General features: G+C 37.4%; 1 protein-coding gene across 2 annotated transcripts; it reads right to left on the bottom strand.

The window, feature by feature from the left end:
- Nucleotides 1-1,533: 1,533 nt before the first annotated feature.
- LOC105443782 (E3 SUMO-protein ligase NSE2) lies at nt 1,534-18,190 on the bottom strand. Of its 2 annotated transcripts, none has more exons than XM_030985490.1 (6): nt 18,048-18,190; nt 8,210-8,382; nt 7,557-7,669; nt 5,917-6,064; nt 3,311-3,527; nt 1,534-2,153 (listed from the first exon to the last, which is right to left on the bottom strand). In XM_030985490.1, exons 2-6 carry the CDS (start codon nt 8,322-8,324, stop codon nt 2,015-2,017), a joined length of 732 nt encoding a protein of 243 aa, XP_030841350.1. In that variant the 5' UTR covers nt 8,325-8,382; nt 18,048-18,190; the 3' UTR covers nt 1,534-2,014. The 2 variants fall into 2 exon arrangements, with proteins under 2 accessions (XP_030841350.1, XP_030841349.1); XM_030985489.1 differs by lacking the exon at nt 18,048-18,190 and adding an exon at nt 10,183-10,313.
- Between the last annotated feature and the right edge of the window lie 1,461 nt (nt 18,191-19,651).

Below are 19,651 nucleotides of genomic sequence, written 5' to 3'. Positions count from 1 at the left end.
CACTTTTGTATCTTGTTATTTGAACTTCCCCTGTACTGGGCATTATTTTCATACTAATGCACTTTCTAAATGTAATTTCTATATTCTGTAACACTGCCTTTTCTAAGTTCTTTGTTACTCATACATGTACATAAATCAATCTTCCACTGCTGAAATTTTCGTCTATAGATGTATACCTTTCCTTTCCTCTCCTCATCCATCATATTTGCTTCATCATTCTAACCTCACTCCTTACATCAATTCTAAAGCAACATCTTTCCACTTCCACATCACAAGTATCTTCCCTCCTTCTCTCCTCTTCACTCTTTTTTCCTTTGATCAATCTTCATAATCTCTAACTCGAATCCCTCCTTTGCTATAAAAATGCATGATTTATGAGACACAACTTGTACATATGATTTTTAACTTGTTTTAATAGAAAAAATGTCAACAATGAAATGGAACAAAAACATGCATATATGTTACACATATCTCTCTCTGACATCAGCTGGCAAGTGAAAATGTTTTTACTTTTACAAGAAAATTTAAGGCCACACCTTACCATCATCTTCATGACATCATCTGGTGAAGATGATGCAAAATGTAGTTTCTAATAGTTCACAAAAAGTCAAAATTGTCCTAGGACTCGATCAGCCCTAACCCAATATAAAACATACATTACAAATACTATGTCCCTTTTGCAGCCAACACCAATTTCTGTAGAACTTTGCAGGAATTATAAATGTGTCATGTATGTCCAATCTGTGCAATTTTAACATTAGCTGTGTCCTTGTATTCAAATTATGCAAGGAAACCTGTTTACCTTCTAGACTTCACTGTCAGACACTATTGAGTGACTGACTGACATTTTCTTTGGTAATAACATGTACATAAAATGAGCTGTAACAGGTACATGAGCATTTGTCTACATCAATAACCCACTACTTATTAGACCCCCCCCCCCCCCCCCCCCCCCCCCCCCGCGGGCTTCATAGGGTTAAGGCAGTTTACCTGTTATGTGTGAATGCATGTGCCTTCAATACAATTATTGTCTTATTTGAGGGGCATGGTTAAAACTATTGCTCAAGGTGATCTCCAACCTGTACAGTTCAAGCTGCAGTCTCAGGGTAACCAAGGAGTAAGCACTCAATATTCTTTCTATAAACTTTATTTCGAGTGTGGAGTCTTAAAAAGGGATATTTTGACAAAATTATGCCTGTCAAAATGTAATTTTTTGTAAGGAAAATGTCCAAAGGTCACCATATTTTTTTGAAAGTAGAGCTGTATTGGTATGATCATATTTAATCTCAATTCACACATTTTGGGGTCTAAAAATTACCTTCATAGCAATGTTAAGTTCTAAAAGGGCACTATAAATGTCATAAATAAGAATAAGAGCAATAACCTTGCACTTTGAAGGCATTTGCAGTTTTGAAAAGAACTCAACTATCCCTTTACCTTTACATGCATCTTTAGCAGTTTTAACCAACCAGACGCCTACTAGAATCTTCCTATGCAGTATATAAAATAACACTACAGTTCTGTCACCTTTCCCTAGCATTTCTCATGACTAAACACAAACATCAATTACCATTTCTCTCCTCTTTCTCCATCAAATGTCAACTGCAGAGTTGTATCTCTTTAGCTCATCTTTAGTACTGGAAAGTTTACTCATTCACTCAGGTTACATCCAACTGCCTGCTTACGTTGTTCGCTCTCCTCTGCTTCTCCAAAAGTTCCTTGAAGGCCTGATCACAATCCAGATAATCATGAATGATAAATGCCTTGTGGGTACTAAAGTAAGGTAAAGTTTGCCATCTCATCAGCGTATATGTGGCACTGATAATTTTACTTGTTGACTCAGTCTACTCTACATACTATCTGCCTGTTTGCGTTTGTCAGCTCTCCTCCGCTTCTCAAAAAAGTTTCTTGAAGGCCTGATCAAAATCCAGATAATAATGGATGATAAATGCCTTGTTGGTACATAAGTAAGGTAAAGTTTGGCATCTCTTCACTGGTAGTTTTACTTGTTGACTCAGTCTACATACATACTATCTGCCTGCTTGCGTTTGTTAGCTCTCCTCTGCTTCTCCAAAAGTTTCTTGAAGTGCTGATCAGGCTGCAGGTGTTCATGGACAATGAAGGACTTATTGTTGCAGCCTGGCAGAGGGCATCTATAAAGAAATATCCAGGTAATAATGAAAAAATGAGTGAACATTATTCATTTATTTATTTATTAATGTATTTATTTATTTTATTTATGCATGTTCACAATTCATTTGAATTGACTTCACATGAAAAGAATATAACAATGTTTTATCAGAGACAAGTTGCAACTAATATACAGTTTAAAGAATAAACACACAAAGATGATGAAACATAAGCAAATAGAGCTTGAATTGTTACAACACCTTTTAAATATATAAAATATGACAACAAACTTCCTAAAGGTTTGTTGTGAACTATTTACACTATTTACAAAAAACAAGAAGAAAAAAAGAAAGAAAAACAGAAGTATATTGTTAAGTCTAGTAAAAGATTATGTTTGATATAGTGAGAACTGATATATCGATTATTATGTAAGTAATATCTTACATCTGTGAAATGATAATACCTATGAGTGCTCTTTTACATATTTGGAAGACAATGCATACCTCCTAGCAACTCATCAAGGATAATAAATATGTTTTATTTGCAAGATGGTACAAAATATTTTATTTGGTGAAAGATGGAACATTCCATTCAATTTGGCTACGCCATTTAAACTGCACTGCATGTGGTACCTTGTGAGTTTTACCTTCTCACTCATGATGTTGCAGTATTTGTAAAAAACCCTTCTGTCCTTTGGGCAGTAGATCCCGACCCCCAAACCATGGTGATGATGAACAGAACAAACTGTTCTATAGTCCACAAACTAAAACGGGGCATGTTTAACGATGATTGCTCCAGTGGGATATTTAATGCGAAATCAAAAAATTACACAAGCAATGAGGCTTTCGACCGGTGTGTTGGCTCAGTCAGTAGAGTGTCCGCCTCACAACCAGGAGGTCGTAGGTTCGAACCCCGGCCGTGTCATACCAAAAGACGTTAAAAGACGGGAGTTGCAGCTACCCTGTTTGGCGTTCAACAATAAGGGATAGAGCAACGTCGATTTGGCGCTGCTCAGTGGCTGCCCGGCTCACGATCAATTGGGAAAAAAAAAAAATCCATTTTCGGTTTAACTTAATAAAATTTGGAGTGGACTTTAAGAGATTATTATTATTATTATTATTCAAATTGGACTTTTGAGCACATTGTGAAGTTTAGATCAGACAATAGTCCTAGCACTTACCTGAACCGCTTTCTCTTGGACAACAGTTCATCAATGCCTCGCTTTTCATAGTGATGTCCACAGATGGTGTTCCTGACAGGGTTCGTCATCTCCTGCTGGGTGAACGGACATTTGGTTCCTACCTCGGTCTGTGTCATCACTAGCTCCTCCTCTCCGAGTGACTGGTCAGCGTTAGAAGACGGTCCTGCCTCATCCTCTTCTTCTTCCTCTTCTTGAGCTAGTGACATCAGTACAAAAGAAAAGGCATTTTTTTTCCTGTCATTAGTATTATATGGTCAATTGCAGAAGCAACCTTTAAAAATAAAAACCTTCCCTTAAAGCCCCACTGTCCTACTTGTAGCTACTTGCTCCCTCTATATAGAAAACCTCCCCAATTGGTGCCTGTTGGTCCCCCATGATACTCTTTTTCTTATGTTAGTTGAGAGCTGAGTTAATGAGATAGCCACCTGTCAGTGACCTCCCTGTGTGGTCTGATCCTTTCTGGCCCAGGAGTGTTGATGGTCTCTAACTGAATTCTTTTCTTCTTGACATACATGTATACAGAGATGCCAACCTTCTTCAACAAAAAAAAGTATTCTTAAGAGCAAAAAACAGTATTTTTGAAAAAATCTCTCAACTTAACATATCGCCCAATCGAGCAGCTTAACAAGGGAAACGCTCTCGGCGGTCTCGCCTGCATAACGCAATTCAATATGATAAACCAGAACGTCAATGACGTAGCGCTCATCCGCAGCTCACAACAACAAATATCGTAAATTTTATGTGGTACACTTTTGAACTGGTCAAAAAAATAGAAATTTGATGCCCTGGAAGGGACATAATTTCATTTCATTTGCATAAAGTACCATAAATAATCAATGCAGCAAAATCTCACAATTCTGTGTAGAAGTTTATTGTTCCAAATTTAGCTCTACCAGATAAGGCAAAATCGGTCAAGAAATGAGGGAAAAGAAGCAATTTTTGTTATTTTTGGAATAAGTTTGCATAAATTACCATAATTAATAAATGGAGAACAATTTCAAAATTCTGTGTAGAAGTTTAGTGTACCAAATTTAGCTCTACGATATAAAGCAAACCAAATCAAAATCGGTCGAGAAATGAAGGAGAAAAAGCCTTTTTTGTGATTTCGAATAAATTTGCATAAATTAGCATAGATAATGAATTTCACGATTCTGTGTAGAAATTTTAAATCCCCTCCTAGCCCTATCATATGAAACAATCAGAATCAAAATCGGTTGAAAAATAACGAAGAAGAAGCATTTTGAAAATCTTAATGTTGATGCCACAACAAAGTCTAAGTTTGTTGACCTTAAATGGCCTTTGACCTTAACTTAGTGACCTGAAATTCTACTCACATGATTGGGGAGACTTGATAACCCTATAGTCCAAGTTTCATTGACTAAGAACTTATACTTTCAAAATTATATCAAAAATTCAAAAACTTAATCTTAGGTTAAGTTTTTGATGTTGACGCCGTCGCCGTCGCCGTCGCCGTCGCCGCCGTACATTACCGGAAAAGCGGCGCCTATGTCTCGCTTTTTGCTACGCAGGCGAGACAAAAAACCTGGCAGTACCACGTATACCTACCCGGATCGGAGCGCAACGTGCATACATTACACGTGGGTGGTTCGCAATGTGCGCAGTTTGGGGCCCGTATAACCATCCTGCTTGCATCGTTTGAAGATGTAGGTGCATAATACACTTACGACACATAGCCCATGATCAGAAATTAAGAAAAACGTCACTAAAAAAAAAAAAAAAAAATAAATAAATAAATAAAAAATAAATAAAATTAAAAAATTAAAAAATTAAAAAAACGTAACAAAACATACAAAAAACGTACTGCCGTATTCATAGCGAAAAAACGGATCAAATACGGCAAAAACGGAACAGTTGGCATCTCTGATGTATATAATTATACTATTTAATAACATTGCATCTTCTATAACATTACATCTCAAATGGAGTCCATATATTGCATCTCCAGCTATGTTCTATCAAACCATATCTTCAGTTTAAGAATGCTATATCCAGGAACAAGAATTGTACAGTACATATCCAGATAGATGTTTAACCTCATAAACCTAAGATTATGTTGAAATTACCAAGCAAGCAACAAAGAAAACCTACAGAAGGAAATAGAAAATTAACCAAGACTTAAACAAAAATATTATTCATATCATCTTTATCACATTATTATATCATCGGTTGGTGAATGTTTCTGTATGCAAATGCCATGTGAGCAAAACAAGTTTCCCTGTTTGAATGTACATTGGACCAAGAAATAAATGAATGAATGAATGAATGTATGAAATGAAAGAAAGAAAAGAAAAGAAAATGAAAAAGAAAAGCAAAGAAAAATGAAAAAGAAAAGAAAAGAAAATGAAAAAGAAAAGGAAAGAAAACTGAAAAAGAAAAGAAAGAAAAAACTCCATGGAAATAGTAACATCTCCTGCTCTCTAAAACAATTTGGTATTTGAAAACAAATACCATACAAAGGCAGAGCTTTAGGGGCCTGATTATTAGGTAAATTCTCTAAACAGGTCAACATAACAGTGATCTTCAAAATCAAATAAGATAAGTAATGCTAGATAAGCATCTGTCACCTTCTCTGAGCTCCTGCAGTTTGTTCCTGAACTCCAGGACCTTGCTATGACTCTGCAGATCTTTGTCATAGTTATCCTTCTTCTTGTCTTGGTGCGCCGCTTCAAGAAGTGCCTTACATTCTTCCACACTCACATCCGAATCTCTGAGCTGAATATTAGGAGGAAATCAAATCAAGAATAGTCTGCTGGAGCCACGTTCTGAGAACTACATGTACCGTATTTTAGTTTGTAGGTTAAAGCTAATCTTGAGCTCTGGAACCCGTCTTACAAAGAATTGATATCAATCACAACAATGTACATAAGAGATAGGAGATAATCGTAACTCTTTGTAAGACGGGGCCCTGGTATGGGAATTGTATTTTGAGAGAAAATTGCTATAATTTATTCTGGATTGTTTATCCTGCAGTAGATTGGTTGTTTGAACCAGTGAAATAAAAACAAACGCACAAAAGCTTACTAGACATCATCTTCGATAAAAGCCACAACTCCCATACTTGCAAATAGTCAGGGATACCAGTAAGAATTGACCAGAGGGCCTGAAAATCACCTAGAATAAGCTATTTTGTACTAAAAAAGCATAAACTAAAGCCTGAAAATAAATCGCCAGGTTTTGCCTAAAAACTGGCATCCCTGACAAAGTGACCTGTGTTAACTTACCTAGATTTCCTTATCTTTCTATGTTCACTACTGAGCCATTTTACATTTTCCACCAAAATCGTTTGGCACATGTCATTTATTTTTAATCTGGAACATTCAGTGTAGGTTTTGTTGGATTCTGTGAGAATTTATTTTCTATATTTACCAGAACTCAAGTTAATCTTAAATTAAAGGAAAATGGTGTTCATTGTCATGACAATCATACTGAAATTTCTCAATAAAGTAGTTGGCATCATCTGTACCTTGGAGGGGGAAAAGCAAACTGACTTACTGATTGGGGGTGTGCAGGTTACTCACTCATTAAACTTGTTTTCACTCTTGCTCTATCCTTTCTATAATATTATAGAATTCACAACAGATATAGGGAAAGAAAAGGAAATCACATCCCTTTCAAAACCTGTAGAAAGTGTGTGATTCCACAGCCCTCCCCCCCCCCCCAAACCTAGTTATATTATATAACCAATAAAGACCGGAAACAAGAAAATACTGGTTTTCATTTCTCTTCAACTTACTGACCAGTTTGAACCTTGATGCAACAAACTGTTTTAAAGACCGCCAATACTACTGAGCTAGAAGGGATTAGACCACCCAGCCAGGTCACTGACAGGTGGCTATCTCATCAACTCAGCTCTCAACTAAAATAAGAAAAAGAGGATCATGGGGGACAAACAGGCACCGATCGGGGAAGTTTTCAATATCGAGGGAGCAAGTAGCTACAAGTAGGACAGTGGGGCTTTAAGGTGTGATCCGCTGAAGCATAGTATGGACATGCCCTGTCCCCAAGAAATTAAACCCATATCTGACCCCCCCCCCCCCCCCCCCCACTTGCCAAAGCTCTCTTTTGAAAGAGAGCAATAGGGCCCAACATCTTGTAAATGCGTCAACAAGTCGAACAGACTTAATCTTTACTACCTTAGATTTGTTAATCAGTCCATTTAAAATCAAACTTGGACATGGAATTCAATCATTTAAAAAATGGGTACCTGGGCTTTGACCTCTGACACTGCTGCAGTGAACTGTTTCAAAGTGCGCTCCATTGAAGTGTAATCTAACAGCATCTCCTCCAGGGCATCCAGATTCTCACCATCAAACGACTCTGCATTTTGTGGAGAAAAACAAAAGAATATCATGAAAAAGTACTAAAAATATGTTTGCCTACTCATGTTGGGAACTATAGGGTAAAATTGCAGTTTTCACTGTTAAGGCCATTTATACCAAACTATGGTGTTCAAATAATATTTTCTCTGCAAAATAACTTTTTGACAGATCCCCCCCCCCCCTATAAAGTACGAGCAGACCAACTGGAATAGCAAGCCCCTGACTTTTTTTCTTCTTTTGATTAACAGTGCATTCATAAGGGGTTTTTTTAATCTAGGGACACAGCAATTTGTTATATAAATTGCTACCACGATCTATCACAATGATATTTGTGAAACAAGTCCACTTTGCAAACACACATAGAAAACACTGCCATAAACATTCACTTACATATTCAAATTCATTATTCTTACAAAATAATCGATATTTTCCCTATGTTTCATTGTAGGACAAATTTTTCCATCAAATTTAACATTGAAATATATAGTTACCGGTAACAATATTTATGAGCATGTTAAAAGTACTTTTTGTAAATTACCTTCACCCTCGGCTAAATTCCCCACTACACTCAGGATGTCATCCATTCCGCTAGCGATGTTACCCTTCATCTTCCCAAGGCTCTGCACTGCTACATCAACAACTTGAGTTGCCATGGCGATGCTGATGAGTTGATGCTTCAATCAGTAGAAATACGTTTCTGTATACTCTATCCTGTAAAATTTATAAAATGATATCATAAGAAACAAAATTATATCATGGACGATAAGAAAATACCATGACCTGTATGTACATTTCAATTTACAAACACAATGATTAATAATAAGATAAAATAAAGTTGTGACTCATAGCAGATCTATTGAACATCATTCTTCAATTTTTTTCTAGTCTACCTTAGCTTATTCAGCATCAGCATCAGTATACGGAAGTGTGAGATGATCCTGTTGAAACTTCCGGTCGTTACATTGAGTGGTGCTTTGTTCTAATGAACCTGAAACTATTTTTGCTCGCATGGCGGGTGGACGCACATATTAATTTTATGGAAGCATTTGGTGCTGACAGGACCAGTGCTTGTCCAATCTGATCTTGAAAGAAGTGAGTGAAGATGCAGAGATGACAGATGTAGGAAGACTATTCCAGGATTCGACTACTCTCTGACTGAAGCTGTTTCTTCTTAGGGCTGTGTTGCTCCTTTGATACAGCTTCTGGTGGTGGTGTCCCCTTGTAGCTTCATGAGGTGCAGATGTGAAGAAGGCTGGGATCGGAGTTTACGAGGCCGAGGCCGTTCATCAGCTTGTAGACCTCAGTCATATCCTTCTTTATTGCAAAGAATACATTTTAAAGTTTTTAAGTCTGTCTTGATATGATAGGTGTCGGAACTCAGGAATTAACTCTGTTGCTCTTCTTTGCACCTTCTCAACTTTCACTGCTTCAGCCTTAAACCTTGGATGCCAGATGACATTTCCATATTCAAGAAGATGGTAAACAATGGCCATGAACAAGATTGGTAATGTGTCTCTTGATAGTCTTGTGAAAGTTTTCTTTATGAGTCCTAACGTCTGATTGGCTCTTTTAACTGCAGTGTCAATATGTGTGTGAAAAGTCAGCTCATCATCTACCATGACACCCAAATCCTTTTCCGCAACAGTTTCTTGGATTATTTGGTTGCTTATGTGGTACGATGATTTGGTGTTACCCTTTCCAATGTGCATAACTTTAGTTTTTGCAGAGTTGAATGTGAGTTGCCACGACTCGGCCCAGGAACTGTGAGTTGTATTTTAATTTTTCGTCATTCCATGGCTGAGATTCATGGATGAGAGGCAGCAATTAAACACAATGCACCCACCGCACACAATGAATACAAAGTGGCTGATCGGCATATCGTCACTTTATCAGCAATTTCTACAGCTGACAGTAGACTCCCGATTTTCATTTTCTAATAGAGTCTAGATCTAGACTAAGTATTTTAATAAATATTTTTTTCTAACTCTAGATCTACTTCTAATTCTACGACGATACTCAGCAGGATCCATAAGTCAGGATGTAGTGCTGAGGAATCAACTTAGGTGCTCATTTGCAGTGCATGCTTGTTGCCAATGTTGGTGCATTTAAAAGGTTGTGCAAGTAAACTAAAAATCTAACAAGTGTGTAACATGCATGGAAGTTAAAAAGAGTGTATTTTTTTACTCCTGTTTAGGTGTCACTCTAAAGACAAGAACCGATTTTGAGTGAACTCAGTTGAGTTTTGTACAGTGGTGTTTGAAATGTTGAGAACCAATAGATATCGTCAGTCAGGATAGTAAAGTAGCTTAAGTGTTGCAGTACCCAGCCGATCCGAAAGGACTTGGCTCCACACCGCTCCAGCCCGCTGCACTCCCCCACAGGCTCGGCCACCAAGGCCGTAGCTAGAAGAATTACACACACAGCATAGGCAAAGTCGCAAAGCATAGATCTCGAGAGCGCGAGCGAAACATTTCATAGTCATACAAATTTATTGAGGAGAATCCGACTTACCAAATACTTTACGCTCAGGCACTAGCCAGTTACCACACGACAGCCCTTCCTCTTCTATACTTGAGAGACTGAATAAAATTGTACAATTTAACAGCTAGCTAGAGGAGTGTGCTCTTTTTTGGAACTTTGAAGTTTGAAATTTTTGCTTAGATGTTGTTGTTCGTTTGGTATTATAATGGCTATTAGTCAAATTTGACTATTGTTGCCAATTTCATCGCATCTCTTTCTTTTAATGTCTTGGTAAAATTATTATTTCTTTTTTTCTTTTTCCAATCTCATTTTAATATAATATTAGTCATAGTCTACAAAAAAATAAAAACAAAAAATTATTTCAAATTAAACCACGATCCGCACACAGTTCCAACTCACGCTGGCCCTGTCCTTTCTATGATGCCTTCTTACCAGCCCAGCGAGTTATGTTACGCCGTACGCTTCTCGGTTGATAAACTCAACCTAGGTCACTCTGGCATAGACAAGGGGGCGTCGTGTACCTGTATGTTTAGAGGGTTTATTTATTTATTAGGAGAAAGACAACTGCATAAGCAAAACACTTGTGGGCTTTATTAGTTTATATGAGTTAGTTCATGAAATTATTTATATAGCGCATGACTTTTAACTACTATAATCATTGGGGGGTGACATGCTTTCGAGTAATGATATAGCAAGTTTTAATTGCTTTTTTTCTTTTCCCCAGCAGATTTCATGTATCCTTCTCTCTCTCTCTCCTCTCCACTTCCCTAAAGTTGTGTGTATGTATTAAGATATGTTTTTCGATTGGTCAAATAAATAATGTTAAATTGTTTCAATCATTATTTTTTTTTTTTTAAATTAAAAGAGGCCTAAATAAGATATATAGGTCTATACGATCAAAACTTCAAATAAGACACTAATACAGGTGTAGGCATAAGGTTATACACAAAAAACCTATTTTCTCTTCTATTCAGCTCAAATTGATTGCGGTTTCTGTTTTTCATCTCTTTTTGATTTTACTTTTTACATAATCGCTTCGTTCTAAAAACGAAGCGAGAAATTGCCATTTGTACATGAGAGTCACTGTTTCGTAAACATATCATAATGTCCTCTTCCTTGGAAATATTAACTTCTGACATTAACATGGCCCTTTCTATTATATACTTTGGACATTCTATCAAAAAATGTCTGACCGTTTCTAATGTTGGGCAGCTGTCACAGAAACCTGTGGAGTGGATGCCCAAACGCAAGAGGTCTTGGTTGAGTCCAGACACTCCCAGGCGTAGTCGCCTAAGAATAGTTTCAGTTTTTCTTCCCAATTTACAAGAATATTGTGAGATAACATTTGGCTGAAGGATTTTTAATGCCGATTGGGTATCATTCCACCTTTCTTGCCAAAGTAACTTTGAACTGTACAAAATTAAACTTGTCTTTTCAAATAAAGTCAATTTATTATGCATTTCAATTTCCTGAGTTAGAGCTTTTTTTGCGTAGAAGTCTGCCTTTTCATTTCCCACTATCCCACAGTGGCCTGGAATCCATTCCAAAGCGATTTCGATCCCTCTATATTTCAATCGGGTCGTTATTATAAATATTTCTGTGACAAAGGATTCGTCACTAAAATGTTTCAAGGCTGTGAGGGCACTTAAGCAGTCGCTAAAAATGACTGCACCTGTATAGATGTTTGTTTCTTCGATCCATTGAAGGGCAAGAACAATTGCAGCCAACTCGGCTCTATACGATGAGGTAAAATTCGCTAATCTTTTACATTGGTGTACAGAAAAGTGTGGGATATAGAAAGCAGCCGAGCATTGGCCCTTCTCCGGAAACTTAGATCCATCTGTATATATATGCAACTGGTTCGACCATTTTGTATTAATCAATTTTAAGCTTTGTTGCTGTAGTTCATTCGGATGGTCGGCTTTTGAAATCCGAGAGCTCAACTCGGTCGAAACCAGTGGGGGTTCAAAAAGCCATGGCGGAAATGGGGATGGTACGGCAGTTTCTGTCATGAAGTTTTTTATTTTACTCTGGGTTCTATACCCGAAAGGTTTACTAAGAAAGTCTTTTCCCTTTAGATAATCAAATTGCCAACATGGCCCTATGTTTTGTGATAATGGGTGGTTTGGGGATCTTTCGATACTTTGTCTATATTTACTTGACACAATTTGTCTCCTTAGATCCAAGGGAAATTCCCCCATTTCCACTTGTAAGGATTGTAGGGAAGTGAGAGGTAGTCCTCCCGCACAAATCCGTAGCGCCTGGTATTGCACCGAATCAAGTGCCTTTTTTGTGGTGGTAGTAGCGCTATCGTAGGCCTCACATCCATAGTCGAGTAAAGATCTTATGAATGCCCTGTAAACCTTTACGAGGGATTTAGAAGAGCTCCCCCATTTAGTTCCCGTTAAACATCTTAGGATATTCAATTTTCTTTTACATCTCTTTACAACATTTTCCACGTGTGGCTTCCAGGTCAATTTCTTATCAAAAGTTACCCCCAGAAAATGATGAGTATTCTGAAAGGGCACTTTTTTCCCGTCTAATTCTACTTGCGGTGGTGAGAGATTCATTGTACTTTTTGTAAAAAATATAGGGACTGTCTTATCAGCCGAAAGCCGAAATCCCCATCTGCGAAACCAAGTCTGGAGTCTATTCAGGTATTCCTGAAGTTTGCTTGATATTTGAAGGATATCCCTACCTGATGCCCATATGACAAAATCATCAGCATATACAGCTAAGGGCACTGAAGGATCTGTAGGGATATCACTAATCATTAAATTAAAAAGCAGTGGACTCAAAATACTTCCTTGTGGGAGTCCATTATGCATATCATATGTTTTTGATTCAGTATTATTAATTCTTACCTGAAAGGTACGTCCTGTCAAATAATTTTGTAGATATTGTAACAAATTTCCTTCTATTCCTTTTTGGGCGAGTTTGAATAGTAGTCCGTTTATCCATAATTTATCATAAGCTTTCTCAATATCTAGGAACACAGCTATTATGTGTTCATTACAATTGATACTTTTCTGAATATCGTTTTCTAGGAGAACTATGTTGTCTATGGCACTCCGCCCTTTTCTAAACCCGCTAATAAAATTAGGTAGTAACTCATGTTTTTCTACATACCATTGTAACCTTTCTTTGATCAAACGCTCGATTATTTTGGCGAAGCATGATGTGAGTGAAATGGGTCTATATGAAGACGCTTTCCGGGGATCTTTTCCAGGTTTCAAAATTGGTATCAAAATAGAGTGCTTCAGTGGGAGGGGTATTTCCCCTGTTCCCCAAATCCTGTTTATTATATCTAACATAACCTTTTTAGTTTCTTTAGGAAAGTTTTCATACACCTCATAAGGAATGTTATCTTGACCAGGGGCAGTCCGCTTTTTGACTGTACTGCCTTTTCTAATTCAATGAGTAAAAAGGGTTCATTGATAACACTCTCCTGAATATTCATGCTATTCTTTACTAAAGCTAAATACTGTTCATTTACCCTATCTTCTCTCATTCCTAAAGATTGAAAGTAGCGTCCAAAAACATCCACCTTTTCATCCTCCCGAGTTATTTCTTTGTCATTTTCTGTCAATGATGACATATTTTTTGACCTCGCACCTGGAACACCATTTAGTCGTTTTATGCAGGTCCAGATTTTTGACTCAGGCATGTAACGGTCCAGTTTCGTGCAAAACGCTTGCCAATATTTTTGTTCTGCTTGGCGGAGAACTCGTTGTGCCATTTTTTTCTTGTTACTATAATCATCTATATTCTCCAGCGTTATCATTCTACCTTTAGAGAGCTTGTTACTCGCTTTATTTCTTTCTTTAATTTTAGCAGAACATTCTTTTGTCCACCATGGGACCGGGTTTTGTTTCTTTTTACTCTTTTGGGGAACAGCTTCCTTTATAACTTCTTTTAGGTACTCCATAAATTGGGTGTACATTTCCTTTACATTTGTGTTTTTTAATGTAATCTGTCCATTTAATACTTCTTCACATTTCTTTGCAAAGTTAGACCAGCTTATATTCTTAAAAGAAAAAGGCTTTTCTACCACATTTCCATTAGGCATACCTGCATTTGCTCTATGCGGATCTGTACTTTTTTCGAGAGACACTTGGAGAGAGATTGGGAAGTGGTCACTACCAAAAGTACTCCGCATGACTCCCCATGTAGACTTACACGCCAAAGAAGGAGATGTGATACTTAGATCCAGACATGATGTTTTCCCCGTTCGTGGGTCTAATCTGGTCCCCTCTCCATTGTTCAAAATAATCAAACTGTTCTTATTCAAAAAATGTTCTATTACTTCACCGTTTTTGTCTGTTTTCTCGCTGCCCCATAAAACATTGTGAGCATTAAAATCTCCCATTATAAGGACGTTTTCATTGTTAGATACATTTTCCATTAACTTATTCATAATATTTTCATTCAGTTTATTACAAGGGTTATAATAATTAATGATTGACAATTTTTTCCCCCCTATGTAAACATTCATTTGTTGTAATTCTAAGTTTGCATCTGTGAAAGGACCCTCATACTTAATCCTATCATGAACATATATAGCACAGCCTCCTCTAATATTATTTTGTCTGTTTCTAGGAAAGCATGTATATTCTGGAATATTCAAAATAATGTTATTATGAAACCAGGTCTCCTGTATGCAAATAATATCATATTTAAAATCCTTGTGTAAGTTTAAATAATTTAATAATTCATTGCCGTGCCCTAAGAGTCCCTGGGCGTTCCAGTGTATAATGGAAAGTGACATGAGTAAATTAATCACTATCATTTGTTCTATCATATGTACTATTTTGTTGCAGCGCCCTTTTGGCTGCGACGCAAACAAGAGTATTCAATTCTTTTTCAGTTCTACCTTCTGTGAATTTAAAAATTAGTTGGCAAATAAAATCTATAATTTGTTCATCACTAGCCGAGGCTATGAAGTTGGTCATAGGTGGAGTGCCTTGTGGTGTTTCATTTGACGTTCCTTGATTATTAATGGTCTCTTTACTCTGTGGTACCTGAGGAATAACCTGGTTTTGAAATTGTGGGGTGGTGTTTGCTCTGGTCAGGAATGACGGAACAGCTGCTTGTGCGTAGGTACTATTAGGTTTACCAACATTCCGCACTGGAAGTTCGTTTGTTTGTTTTTCTGTTTCCTTACTCAATGTTTTGTTGGCTTTATTTTTCTGTTGAATAGGCTGTGGATTTGATACTTTTTTGTTTTGTTGCTGCCAGGACTGAGCTGCTTCTGCGTACGATAGCCCCTTTTCATACCGTATCTGTTGAACCTGCTTTGCCTTTTTTGCTTGTGCGCAGCCGCTGTAGGCTGCAGAGTGGTTTTCCCCGCAATTTACGCACTTTCGTTCTTCTTTTTTTTTACAGTCATCGAACGAGTGGTTTTCTCCACATCTGACGCATCTTTTATTGTAATTACATTGTGAAGCATTGTGTCCGAATCTTTGGCATTGATAACATCTAATTACAGGTGGGACATATTGTTTTACGCGCTTGATTTGGAAACATAAGTGGATTTCAGGGGGGATAGTGACTTTACTGAAGGTTAGAATAACGCAGCGCATGGGAATTTGAGAGATTTGGCGCTTTCCTTCTATTGTTTCATCTGTTCGGACTCTTTTTACCATCCTCTTCACCCCAATCACATTCTGAGTTTTCAATTCATTAAGAATTTCCTCTTCCTTCATTTCCTGTGGGATGTCATAAATGACTCCCTTTGATCCATTCACTCCTTCACTGACTTTTACATCAACACTTCCTATTTTGTTAATCTCTGAGATAGCCTTCACCTGCTTAGTATTTTTACACTTGATTAAGAGTCCCGTATTAGTGGTTTTGATAAAATCTACAGGGTTCACGCAAACTTCCCGAATTGCCTTGGCTATTTGTATGGGATTTACTTTGTTCAAAGATTTTGTCCTATCTATTGGGGTTATGAAAATGTTAAAGCCCTTTGGGTTTGGGTTTGGGGAAGTGGTGTGGAAAGTGGTGTTCGAAGAGTATGATTCTGAGGCGTGTTTTAAGTTCTCTATATTAGTAGAGCTTCTCCCACGTTGCCTTTTTGCAGGATTCCTGTTTTGCACAGTTTGAAAAACCATTTCATCCTCGCTCATCATGGATCTTTCCGGCTCGGAGGCGTGAGCCGCCATGATTGGCTTTCGAAAAAAGGCGCGAAATTTGAATAGCGCGTATCGTGCAGCTAACCACAATGAAATGAAATGAAATGAAATGAAAAGCCCACAGTGTTTGCTTACCTCAGTACGAAAAATTCCTATTCCAAAAGTGGTCACATAAATCCAAAACAAAAAACTTCAAAAAGAACAACCCAATTTCCATATGAGAAACAAAGTCAAAGATATAATCCAAGAGTAAGGCGAGAGTGCGACCTATCCGTGCGACCTATCCGTAATGCTGACATTTTTACATATGGTAGCGAGCAAATAAAAACAAGGCTGCAATTTTTTCATTCATCGAGCTAGGGAGCTGTGGGGCGTGCGATAGAGTAGGGGTGGGCCACCCCCCCCCCCCAGAAGCGGATCTAGAGGGGGGGGTGGGGGGGTTGCAACCCCCCAAAAAAAATCCGGGGACCATTTTTTTTAATCTTATCTTTTTTTTTAAACTTGTAATTTTATTTTATTCTATTTCTATGTATTTATTTCATTTATTATTATTATTATTATTATTATTATTATTATTATTATTATTTCTTTTTTGGGGGAGGGGGGGGGGGTTGGGCGAACAAATGTCACAGAGTCCCTTGCCCCCCCCCCCCCCCCATCAGCTTTTTTGAGGACACGGGCCACCGCCGAAGTGAAAAAAAAAAAGAAAGAAAAAAGAACGCACGCTGGAGAGAAACCCTTTCAAGTGCAAATATTGTGAGAAGATTTTCAACTCATCTGGTAACTTAACCAAACACATGATAACTCTGGATATAACTGTGTATTTAACTGTTACTTGATTTAAAAAGACGTTATCATGCACTGCTTTTTATGGTCTCCATTGTGTTAATAGATGCCAGGAAAACATCACTTACGGGGTTCAAATAAACACCCCCAAAAAAATCGGCTCGCCGCTTCGCGGCTCGTGGACGATGCTCCGCATCGTCATTATTTTGGTCAACCCCCCCCTTAGCAAAAAGCTAGATCCGCCCCTGCCCCCCCCCCCTCCTACTCAGTATTATTTAGGGTACGCGTATGCATGTTTAATCCCTTTGAAAGTACCCCCCCCCCCCCCTTAGTCCGGTGTGTAAAGTCAATATGGGCCGAACTCGGAGTTGCGCAGTATTACCTCATGGATTCATGCTAATAAACTGTCTCTTAATCTTACAAAAACCAATTATATGATATATAGCAATTCGCTCAAGATGTTGCCCGGTGACATTATGTTCAACGGTGTTCTGATAGACAGGGTAACATCAACTAAATTTTTAGGTCTTTATATCGACGAACAATTGAAGTGGAAAACTCGTGTAAATAATCTATGCAAAATATTATCAAGGAATACTGGTGTAATTCGTAGGTTGAAGTCTATATTCCTAAAAGCATATTACTTATCTTGTATTCAACTTTAATTCTACCTTATATTAATTATGGTGTGCTTGCTTGGGGCAAATCTCTAAAAACACAATTAGATAAAATATTCTTGGCTCAAAAGAGGGTAATAAAAACAATCTGTAATGCTGACTTTCGTGCTCATACAAATCCTCTTTTTTTATCATCATAGGATTTTAAAGGTAGAAGATATTTATTATATGCAATTGGGTTCCTTAATGTATGATCTCAACTCAGGTGTACTGCCACTGGTATTAGCCAAGATTTTCAAGAGAAACAATCAAATTCACAATTATGCCACAAGAGGTGCTTCTGCATTCCACTTACCCCATGCAAGGACAAAGTTTATCGATCTCAACACTTTAGTTTGCACTGGACCAAGGTTTTGGAACACTCTTGACTCAAGCATTAGCCATTCTGTCAGTATATCTGTCTTCAAACGTAAACTGAAATTGTACTTATTGAATAATTACTTAAGATAAGATAAGATAAGATAAGATAAGATTTTATTCGTCTTTCTTTCAAATGACATACAGAGCATAACATTGGATCATAACACATTTACAAAGCAAAATAACAAATTATGATAATGATAAAAAACATAGCTAACTAAAAGAAAGACGAGGAGACCCTGGTAAAAGCAGAGCTTGTAATTATTAGGGTCCCCTCTGAGCCGGATAAAACATGATGAATAGATATTTGTGACTACCTAAGAATACAATAGGGAAAAGGGGGTATAACAAAACAAGAAGTGTACACACACACAACAACAACAACAAAAAGAGAGACTAGACTAGACAAGACGGGAGAAAAGAGAAAATATGAGAAATAATAGAAGAATACAGCACATCGACAATAGGCACAGCACACAACGGGCACAAGACAACAGGGGGAGGGAATAAGAGGTTGACAATCTGAAAATATTCAGTTAGACACATATTAATATCAAGAAGAAAATTTACATTTATAGTAATACATAATATATCTTGGCACCATAATAACTACAAAAATGAACTACTCTATGAGTCACAGTATTTATCGAGAAGATAAACCTTAAGTTTACACTTAAATGAAGAGAGACTTACAGATTGCTTAACGCTAGAGCCTAGAGAGTTCCAAAATTTAGGTCCAGAAAAAACCAAAGTATTAAAAGTTAACTTAGTTGTTTCTTAATCTGTACTGTCGTGATTTATATTTGAACTTAATCCATTCCTCAATTTACTACTGTATAGCAACTGCCGACTTACCTTTTCCTTTTTCTTTCCTTTCTCGCCTGTAGCTAGCTTTCAGTTTACAGTGAAAGTATTTTTTTTTCTTTCTCCCCCACTCGAGCTCTCCCTCTCTTTCCCACTCCCGCCCCCTCTCTCCATTTCTATATCCCACATTATTATCACTCTTATCTCCCCCTTTTGTACATAGTCTCTTCTCCCCACCCTTATACTCAGTTAAACCATGTGTATAATCATATGGTTATTGTTTATAGTTATTTGTTTTAGTACTTTAGCGCCTTTGGCGAACATTTCTTGTATTAATCTACATGTATTATAACCAGGCTGTTCTTGTTGTTTATGTTATTGTTTTTGAGGGACCTGACCTCTACAAGCTAAGCTTTAATTAGGTCTCCTCGTCTTTTCTTCTTTTGTTTTCTCATGTAAATGCATTGTATGAACTTGATTCTTATAAGTGTTCCTCTTATATACTTTGCATGTTATACATTTGTTAAATTGTATTACATTTATGTTGGAAGAAAGACAAATAAACTTGAACTTGAACTTGAACTTGTGTCTTAATACGAACCGGACTTTGTTGCGTGAGAAGTATAGGCCTAGATTTCGGGAACAAAATCACTTCAAAATCAAACTTTTATTGATTTCAATCCAAACAGTAGGATCAAAGAATGCGGTTAGGGGCGGCCGAGCGACTTCCAAACT

This window comes from Strongylocentrotus purpuratus, unplaced genomic scaffold (assembly GCF_000002235.5).
Source record: "Strongylocentrotus purpuratus isolate Spur 01 unplaced genomic scaffold, Spur_5.0 spur5_scaffold_15, whole genome shotgun sequence".
Lineage (NCBI taxonomy): Eukaryota > Metazoa > Echinodermata > Echinoidea > Camarodonta > Strongylocentrotidae > Strongylocentrotus > Strongylocentrotus purpuratus.
The sequence above is the reverse complement of the archived record's forward strand: the minus strand, read 5'-3'. Positions and strand labels throughout refer to the sequence as shown.

What these genes read in the sequence shown, in the direction of transcription:
- LOC105443782 (XM_030985490.1), bottom strand. Translation starts at nt 8,324, where the DNA reads ATGGCAACTCAAGTTGTTGATGTAGCAGTGCAGAGCCTTGGGAAGATG. An exon ending in GAATTTAGCCGAGGGTGAAG is followed by an intron (nt 7,670 to 8,209) that starts GTAATTTACAAA and finishes CACAAAATGCAG; the next exon opens with AGTCGTTTGATGGTGAGAAT. An exon ending in TGTCAGAGGTCAAAGCCCAG is followed by an intron (nt 6,065 to 7,556) that starts GTACCCATTTTT and finishes CCTAATATTCAG; the next exon opens with CTCAGAGATTCGGATGTGAG.